The sequence below is a fragment of the Durio zibethinus genome, chromosome 2 (genome assembly GCF_047325235.1).
Source record: "Durio zibethinus cultivar Kanyao isolate XHJ-2024 chromosome 2, ASM4732523v1, whole genome shotgun sequence".
In the NCBI taxonomy this organism is placed as follows: domain Eukaryota; kingdom Viridiplantae; phylum Streptophyta; class Magnoliopsida; order Malvales; family Malvaceae; genus Durio; species Durio zibethinus.
The window spans coordinates 36309891-36320000 of NC_143163.1; the positions used below are offsets into that span (position 1 = coordinate 36309891).

At 33.4% G+C, this 10110-nt stretch overlaps 2 protein-coding genes across 2 annotated transcripts; both read right to left on the reverse strand.

The window, feature by feature from the left end:
• Positions 1 to 238: 238 nt before the first annotated feature.
• On the reverse strand, positions 239 to 3307 carry LOC111318099 (uncharacterized). The gene is made up of 2 exons (XM_022920748.2): positions 939 to 3307; positions 239 to 471 (listed from the first exon to the last, which is right to left on the reverse strand). Exons 1-2 carry the CDS (start codon positions 3003 to 3005, stop codon positions 460 to 462), a joined length of 2079 nt encoding a protein of 692 aa, XP_022776483.1. The 5' UTR covers positions 3006 to 3307; the 3' UTR covers positions 239 to 459.
• Positions 3308 to 5790: 2483 nt separating this feature from the next.
• LOC111318100 (adagio protein 3-like) lies at positions 5791 to 8896 on the reverse strand. Its single transcript, XM_022920750.2, has 2 exons — positions 8555 to 8896; positions 5791 to 7573 (listed from the first exon to the last, which is right to left on the reverse strand). The coding sequence occupies exons 1-2, from the start codon at positions 8857 to 8859 to the stop codon at positions 5968 to 5970; spliced, it is 1911 nt and encodes a 636-aa protein (XP_022776485.2). The 5' UTR covers positions 8860 to 8896; the 3' UTR covers positions 5791 to 5967.
• Positions 8897 to 10110: the final 1214 nt, after the last annotated feature.

Below are 10110 nucleotides of genomic sequence, written 5' to 3' on the forward strand. Positions count from 1 at the left end.
AGACAGAGCTCGAATTAAAAGAAATCTATAAATTCGAAAAGTTCGACCTTAAAAACTAATTAACAAATTTTTACTTTTATAATTCATTGAAATATAAAATAATCAAAATGAAATATAATAATTTTGATTTGATTCATGAATATTTATATTATTTAATAATTAAATTTATGCAATTTTTATTTGATCCATAATTATTTATACTACTCAATAATAGATATGAATATAAACTCAAATTTTAAATCACACGAAACATGAAATATATTCATTCATAATTAACTGGGTTCATTACAATTAAGTTTATGAATAGTTAAATTCATATAACTAAAAATAAAAAAAAATAAAAACATTAATCCATAATATTATAAACACACACATAATGCAAACTAAAAAATTAAAAAAAAAAAGAAATATCAAATATTATGGTTTACAGAATCTTCTAAAGAGCACACTGCATGTCGATCAAGGAAGACTCTGCAACAAAAATATTTATATATTAGATGATACGATTTTGTGAGGGTGAATACAAGTGTTGCATTAGTATTAATTAGATAAAATTATTCAAGGATGCAAATGTAATCTTAGAGAAAACAAAGTCTAATATTCTAAACCAAATTAAATTTTATTTAAGATAATAAGAGAAAGATTTTATTTGTCATAAGAGAATTTTATAAGTTTATAAAGAGTTGTCATAAGATTCTTAAATTTAATGGTATTAAATAAATTATAATTAATATTACAAAATTTAAACTATTTATTTATACTTCAATCATTAAATTTAAAAAAATGTATCATTATCTTAAAAAAAAAAAAAAAATCCACATGCAATATAACAATAAATACTAGGTTGATGTAAATGTGGTAACTTGTGTAGTACCAAAAGCATAGTCATGGTATTAAAAGTAGCATGCATATATTATAAGTAATAATAAAGTAAATACCTGTCTGTCTTCTCGCAATTTTCGAATGTTAATGTCATTTTTCAGCAAAGCGGAACCACTTCCCCACTCTGCCAGACTGTCCAATCCAGCACACTTCCCGTCGACGATGTATTCGCATCCAGACTCCACGCATTCAAGAGCCAAATCTTGACAAGGATGACCACATACAGAGCATTTGGGATAATAATACATTTTCTTGACAAAAGCCAGAGAGTGCGGATGGTCTTCTATTCTGATGACTGTCCCCAATTTGATAAATGAATATCTTCCAAGAGCACATTCGGGATGAGCAGAATTGTCACAAATTTCACAGTAATAAAACCAATGACTTGGGTTTCTATATTTTTCACAAATATCACAAAAGTGATATTTTGAATAATTATTATTCTCATGGTAAGTGAGTGTAAGGAGATGTTCATCGCATTTGTGTCGAACTTTATGTGGTAATGTAACACATTTCCAATCCAAAGCAAAATTGCATCTCTTACAGTAGAATTTCCAGTCTTCCCTGTCACCACAGGCATTGCAAGGCCCTCCATGCTCCATAACAAAAGAGAGAGGATGTTCATGTCCTTGACATGTCAAAACATCGGGAATCACACATCGAAGGCATACAAATTCCCTCCATTCTTCAAGCTTATAAGCGAAGCCATTGCACACGTACCTACAATGATAACATCTGAAAATGTAGTCTGAAACAAGGATGAAGAGTTTTTGGTATGAACGAAACCAAAGACGCTTCTTCTTAGGAAATTCAACACATGTTTTGTGAAGAAAAAAGTCACATTGCGAACAATAATAAAATGAATCCGAGATGGATAATATGCATCCATCACAATATTTATCATCCTCTAAGATCTTGTCACTTAGCAATAAGCTATGTGCATGGCTGAAATGTTTGATCCTTGTGGCTTCTCCACCTTCGTTTCGCTCAATAACAGTGAACGAATCATTATCGGACAACGATGTCGAATCATCATCGAGTTTCTCATCTGACTCTATGACGTGGTACCATTTTTTCAGCTCTAAAACACAATTCACATGGACAACAAAGTTGCAATCTGAACAATAGTAACTCCCATGCACTGTATTCACCCCATCAAGGCAAATTACGCACTCCCGGTCTTCAAATTCCTGTCCTCGAAGGAAATATGTGTGGAAAATGGGGTGTTCATGCCTATCGAATTTGATAATGCCAGGCAAAGAAATGCATTTTTTATGAACTAGAAGGTTGCAATTTGAACACATATAGGGAACACAATTTCCCTCAATGCCACATGCATCGCAAGTGAACAGCATTTGCCTCAAAAACGGAGTGAATTGATGTTGATGACCTTTATCTTCAACAATAGATGGCGGTGACAGGCATGCAACGTGAATCGCAACATTGCAAGGTAAACAACAATAAAGAAATCCAGATAGTTTAGTGTCTTGGCATATCATGCAAGAGAAAATTGAACCACCAAACTGTAGAATAAGAGGATGTTTGCGGTGACATGGATAACTGATTTCAAAAGAGAGCTCAACACATTTCTTATGTAGATTAAATCCACCATCAAAAGAACAGTAAACAGAATCAAACAACCGTTCCCAACACCAAAAGCACTTAGCATTTTCAAGTTCTCTGTTACCATTTTCAGTAGAAATCGATGGATCTTTGCAGGCAATATCTTTCAGCTCTCCAAATTTCTTTTCGGCAAAGTTATATGTGAATAAAGCACATTTGATGTGTAAGTCTATCTTACAAGAACAATGATAAACGAACATAATACCTTCTTCACCGCAAAAGTTGCAAATTAAGCGTCCCTCGTATCCTTTACTCGCATATGGACTTGGCAAAAGACAAAGAGCGTGGTCACGATGGTAAGGGTGATTAATCTGCGAGGGTGCCTCGGCACATTGTTTGTGTAGGTAAAACCCACACTCCGCACAGCTGAAACTGGGACCCGACATCACTTCCCCACACCTAGAGCAGAGAGCCGTTTCACTATGAACTTCATTGAACACCAGTGGGTGTTTATGCCCAAAATATTGTGACTTCACCTCTCCTTTGTCTTTGTCCAACATGCGTGGAAGTGGAAGCACAGGACTATATGTCCGATAACAGGGAAACCAGGAACTTAAGGGAGCAAGGTCTCAACGAAAAGGAAGAAGATTGAAGTCAAGGAGGAGAGCCTGGTTTTGGAATTCAGATTTGAGAGGAAGGTTGCAATGGCAAAGGAATCCATATTCAAGAAGGAGGATTTAAGGAATAAGGTGAACAATCATAAATTCCTTTCGTGTTTGATGGAGAGGAGTAAAGGCACAATCGGTTTCCCTCAGATACTCAAACTTTCAATTGCTGCGAATAGATGGTAAAGAAGGGAATCGAATTTTTAAAATGAGAAATGACTATTACATTCTTTTTCTTTTTTCTTTTTTTTTAATTTCAAAGAAAATCTTTTATAATTATCGCACTGGTCTTTGATGTCGGCAGTACTGGAAAGCAGGGTCACATGTCACCTCAGAGCATCTGAGATGGTGGAAAAAGGTAGTCCAGCAGGATGTTCTGAATTCTAATACACCATATTCATTCATTCCTAGTTCAAAAACCATTTTATCTGCCAGTTAAAACGGGTACGGATTCATTACCAAGGAGCGTATGATTCGGAAAAGTAAGGTTTGAGAAAATATTTTTATTTTTATTTTTTAGTTTTTTCAAAAATAATTTTGATAAAAAAAATAAAAATTATTTTTTAAAAATATAACAATAAAATATTCAATGATATTATTATTAATGTCACCTAATTTAAATATAATATATATTAATTAATTAATGATATTAACAAGTGTTCAAATATGATATTTTGTAAAATAAAAAAGTAATGTACATCTTTTATTTTTATATATAAAAATAATTTTTTGTTTTTATATATAAATTTATTTTTATTTTTTAAAAATTTATATTTATTTTTAATTATCAAATACATTTTCACTTATATTTTTTATTTTTTAAGAAAATGATTTTGTTTTCTAAAGCCAAACACTACTTAATTTTCTCTCTCAAATTTATTTTTTAAAATTTTTTTTTTTTTATTTAATTCACAAAAAATGGGTCAAGAATTTTTTTTCTCCTTGATTTCTTAAAATATGTATAATATGGTGAAATTTGACTTTGTAAACCTTTAGGAGTAAAATTCTTTTCATAGTTGGTTTCACATTAAGCTCATGTTTTTTAAGGAGCAGCATTCTTATTGCATTGTAAAATGATGAGGCAATCACGAAGAATTGAACCAAAGATGGGAGTCCATTCTCTCATAATACCAATTCTTCTAGAAAAAAAGGGAATAGCAATATATTAGCTCAAGTGTGGGATAAAAGTTTCACAATCTTTTCTTCCTCGAATCAAAATTATTCCTATATGTATTTTCTTAACGAATGTTAGATCTGTTCGTTCCACTATTAGGTTTTGCCTTTAGCCTCAAGTGCTGAAAAGATATGTTAACATATCTTGGAGCAATGCAGGGCGAGAAAGGTTATAAGAGAGGGGATTTCTCTGAATATTGAATAGTATGCTAGTGGATAGCGGGAGAAATTTTCTTTAATTTATTTGTTGTATAATCTATTTTGGGTCATTCTGTCGTTACATTGGCTCTCCTAAATTAGTCAAATGATTCCTTCAGAGGACTACATGGCGAGCAGTTGGGACTGATTTTGCCATCAGACTCTCCAAAACTTTAGTTATATGTGTTTCTAGAAACATGCAACGTGCGAGAGGTACTTCAAGGATATTTGTAGTTACTGAGAGACACTACAATGGTATATCTAGTTGTTCATATTTTCTTTCTTGAACTTATTATTACCATTAGAAATTAATAAAGAATAAAGATAAATGTCACAAAACTTCCAAGAAGAGGAAGGTTGCAATGACAAAGGAATAAGGTGAACGACCACACATTCCTTTCGTGTTTGATAGAGAGGAGTAAAGGCACCTTTGGTTATCAGAGTAAAGGCACCTTTGGTTATCTTAGATACTCAACTTTCAATTACAGCAAATAGAGGGTAAAGAAAGGAATCGAATTTTTAAAATATGAAATGATTACTACATTCTTTTTCTTTTCTTTTTTTAAATTTCAAGGACAAACTTTTTTAACTTCTAAATTCTAACTAATTTAAGTGGCTTTTATTTATTTGATTTTAAAATGTGAATTAAATTGAGTCGAAACTAGTTCAACGGTTTGATTATTGATGCAACATCTGAAAGAAACCCCCGGGCTTGAAGGCTGTCTAGACTTGTGCATATGGTGTTGCCATAGGCCTTTCCTCACACTGGTCCTGACGCTGATTTATGTAGAGCTCCTAATATTTGAAATACAATTTTTTTATATTATCATATCGTATAAAATATTATATTTATATTTTATTTTATATAAAAACTATATATTATTATTTATATTTACATAAAAATATAAAATATAATTTTTTTAATTTTACTAAATTTATTTATAATTTTTTTTAATTTAAAACCATATTATCTTCATATTTATATTTTTTAATTATATCCAAATTATCAATCCAAAAAATTCACGTACCGCCTCACAAATTTTAAGATCGTGCAAAAGAGTGATCCACTAGGTTGTTCTGAATTCTAATACGTTATATTCATTCATTCCTAGTTCAAAAACCCTTCTGTCAGTTAAAACAGGTCCGTATTCATTCCTAAAAGTATTAACAGAACCCACTCCCAAGCCATATGTTTTTTCATACCTAAGATATCCGACCTCCAAGGGAGTCATAAAACTTAATGTAATGGGATCCCAAACACTCAATATACACTCACTCTTACCTTTACATTTTACAATCATAACAGACATGACGAAATGGCATTTATACAATGACACGCTCTGAACAAAAACACAATGCACCAGGCCAGACATGTCAAGCATAGGAGTTTAGTAAACAATGTGGAAGAAATCACCTCAGCTAGTGATTATAAAGAAAAATTTTCTTCCACTGTTGTGTACAGTAACAGTGATAAGTAAGTTCTATATCATGAGTCCGAGTCCTGCCTGCTTGCTAAGCACAACTCAAGCAACTCGTTGAGTATCCATTCCTCGCCAGTGTGTCCGCCCAATACCAGGACCCTAGTCCCTCCAACCACACAGGTGCTATGACCCCAAGCAAATTTTGGTGGTTGCCCAGGAACGTTGAGGGTCCTCCATGATGGTTTCTCCTCCGAAGGATCCAGAAGGAAGAGCTGAGAAGGAGAATGCAACCCAGCAATCGAACCACCAAATATAATTATCCTCCCACAAGGCATGCTTACAGCTACGTGATCAAGTCGAGGAGGAGGTACTACAGCACTTTGGCTACCAACACTGGTGAAGGCACTACAGTCCAGTTGCCTCCACTGTGGTTCTTCATCCTCCAAATCAATGGTGTAGGCTTCACCCGATCGCAATCGCAAGTTCCCACTCTTTGCAAGCCCTCCAAACATAAGAATTTTTGTACGACCATAAACTGAAAGTGAATGACCCAACCTGGATGGAGGTGTCCATGATGTTGGAATCTCTTTCCATGTTGGTTTGTCAATAGTGAGATCCAAAAGGTATGTGTCACTTAAAAGCACCCCAGCATCTGTGCACCCACCAGACACAACCAACTTAGAACCATCCATCGTGCAAGAGCTATGCCAAGACCTAGGGAGAGGGGGAGTTCCACCGGAAACTTCTTTCCATGTAGGCTGTTTGGCGTCCAAATCAAGAACAAAGACATCATTGAGCAATCCTTGCCTTCCGCATCCTCCAAATACCACCAACCATGAACCATTCAGGCACGAGAGAGTGTGGCCCCAGCGCCCTGGAGGGGATGATTCCACACTCACCCGCTGCCACTCTGGATTTGCAGCATCTAGATTGAGAACAAAAGTGTCATCCATTGGCTGCATGTTGACTCCCTCCCCTCCAAAAAGCACAAGACGGTTTCCCGCTGCACATGCACTAAAGTTGCAACGTGAAGGCTGCACTGCTCCTCCAACAGTCAGTTTCCTCCAACAAACTGCCTCAAGAGTGGTCAGTTCTCGGGCAAGACGTCCCCACCCCAACTTCTTAGTCATCATTTCCAATGTACCAGTGACTTCTCTTCCCCAGGCATTTTGACATACCATTTTCCTCACATGTTCGTTTTTTGTTAGTTGGCGGATCCTTCTGCAGACAGACCCAATAGAAGCAACATCCCTTGGTGTCAACCGTGATAAAATGTTATGAGCCAAGACTTCATCAGAGAGTTGGAGGATCCCACATATTTCTTCATGCTGACTGAATGGTGGATTTCCACTCAAATGAGAGTATTTAGCTGACTGATCCCACTGCTGATTACAAATCTCTTTGAAAACTGGATATGATACACGGTTCAGATCTAGTTTTGCTTCAGAAAAAACTTGAATACCAATAACATGTGTGACGGTTCCATCATCATCATGTATAGGTGCAAGTTTTAATCTGTTCACCAATGGAGTGCCGTCCTTCCTGAAATTGAGAAGCTCACCTTGGAATTCAATACCTTCCTCAAGACATCTTCGGATCTCAGAAACAACAAACGGATCAACCAAAGGGTGCCGTCTTTGAGCACGTGGGTCTCTAAACTGTAAAAATCGACTAAAAGAAAACAAAAAAAAAAACTCATAAAGGGTCAATCTAATCCTTTCAAACAGGAGATCATTAAGAGATGAAAAAACATCACAGTTAAGGAAGCACAAATGAAGGTACATTGCTCTAGGGCATTATTGAATAAGAAAATTTACAAGCAAAGAACCACAAAGATAATCTCAAAGTCCCAGAAGCTAACTTCTATTACATAATTGTGGACAGCAGCCAAGAAGATGCCAATAACATGGAAATAAATTAACCTCTGGAGCAATTTTTATTCATGCAGTACACCAGACAAATCCAAAAAAGAAAAAAAAACGTGTGAAAATTTTTCCACTTCATGTTGCTCCTTCTGAGGAGGAATGCTTGAATATGGCAAATTCTTTTAAGAAATTGAAAATTAAAACAATCAGAAGCTGGATGCCTCACTCACCATAAAAATCACAATCCGTTTTCAATCCAGTAAAGAGGAAAAAATGAATTATGCAGCAAGCTTACACCTTCTGTAGGTTCGTTTTACCAGAAAAATATTGATTTAGTATTTACTATATTTATTTACTTTTCTTAAAATTTAAGTCCTAATTTCTTCTGTTTTAATCTCTTTTTTTTTTAACTCTTAACTTTCTACTTCTAATTAAATGAAATAATCAAACGTAAACTCCAAATTTTCTACCAATAAAAGAAAAAAACTCGTTTTATAAGTCTGGAGCTCGTATTATACGATTATATTTGCTACTCACAAGAAATAAATGTCCGTAAATTTGCTAATTTATTACTTTCATGCCATCAAATGAGTAGCATTACTCTATTAAACAAACAGTTACTACTTATTTTGATCAAATTTGGTTATCTCTTAAATTTACTCCAATAACAGATCTCTAAATCTATCTCTAAACCTAACGAATATATATATATATATATATATATTAACTTGGAATTCAGAGCCAAACATTACTTGAAATAAAAAGAAAAGGAACTAAAATATCTTACCAATTCCGGCCAAGGACTTCGTCGGCTCGGTAGCCAGTGAAAACCTCGAAGACCTTGTTGACATAAATAATGGGGAAATCAGGTTCAAGAGCATCGGAAACAACGAAAGAAGTCGGAGTTGTAGGGTAATACAACAGCCCTGTCTTCAATCGAAGCTCGCTCTCTTCTTCTTCTTCTTCTTCTTCTTCTCCATTATCGTCGTCATCTTCCTCTTCTTCCATATGTCGTTGTTCTTCTTCATCTTTTGAAAATCGCCGCCGTTTTCCACTGCTTTGCATCACTTCTTCCCCATTAGACATTTGCATTTTTTTTTTCTATGGGGTGCGGGCTTCTGCTTTCCCTGCTTCAAGTTTTGTTTTATTTGGAGATATTTATGCGCTGAATTCTCTTATCTAAAATGCCCTTCTTTACCCACCATTTTTGCAATTTTACCCTCCTCACTTACTCCCCTAAATCATTACTGTTTTGAATTATGGCCGTGTTCGGATCTGCCTGTTGCAATTTAAAAAACAGAAATTTATAAGTTCAAATTGAAATGTTGGAAGCTTATTAATATTTTATTTAATTTGAGAAATAGAACTCGAAGGCAACTTGAACTATGTTGAGTAAAAATATTTACACTATTATCAAACAAAAATATCTAATGCAATAGTAAATTTACTTCGAAGAATAAAAAGATGATTGAGGAAATTTTAAAATTTTATTTTATTAGTGTTTCGTATTTTGCTTTTTTGTTATTTGCTCTTTAATTTTTATTTTTTATTTTTAACTTTTTATTAAGAAAAAAAAAACGAATAACACAAACTACAATTTATGAACCAAATCTAATTAGCCTATATCTAACATTTCCATTGTGGAGACACATAAATATATCAAAATTTCTTTTTTTATCATTTTCTTTTGACATAATAACAATAGTTTTTTAGTCAATAAGGTTATAATTTAGCAATAAAGGTAAGGTTTTAAAATTTTAAAATTTTAAAATTTTCAGTTTAAATTTTATTATGTATTGATTTGATTTAATTTTTTATTTAATTTGTCTAATTATGTTGTAAACTTGTAATTTATTTATTTAATTATTTAATAATTTTTTATCCGTAAATATAATACTTGATTATAATTATAATTTATATTTATAAGTTCATAAAAAAATAATAATAACATTTTAAACACAACTAAGTTGCTTTATACGGTGGTTTCAACTTTCAACCCTTAAAAAGGGGATGTTCTAAGAAGTAAGAATTAAGTTGCTTAACGTTTCATCATATTAGCCGACTATCCACTCAATCAAATACAAGTAAACTGCAAAAAATCTGTACTTTGAGAATCCAAAGTAGCACTCGAGTGGGCCGTTGAACCTTGCCACTCTAAAGACATAACTAATCTTTACAAATTTTGAACATAATATTTGCATTCATCTTTATAATCCATGAAACTGTTTATAATCTTTACTACTTTTTTATTGGTATGGTTGGTTTATGTCGTGACAGTGAAGTTTTACTCTACAAGCAAGTTTATATAATTGGCAAGTGTTCATTTAATAATTATATTAATTT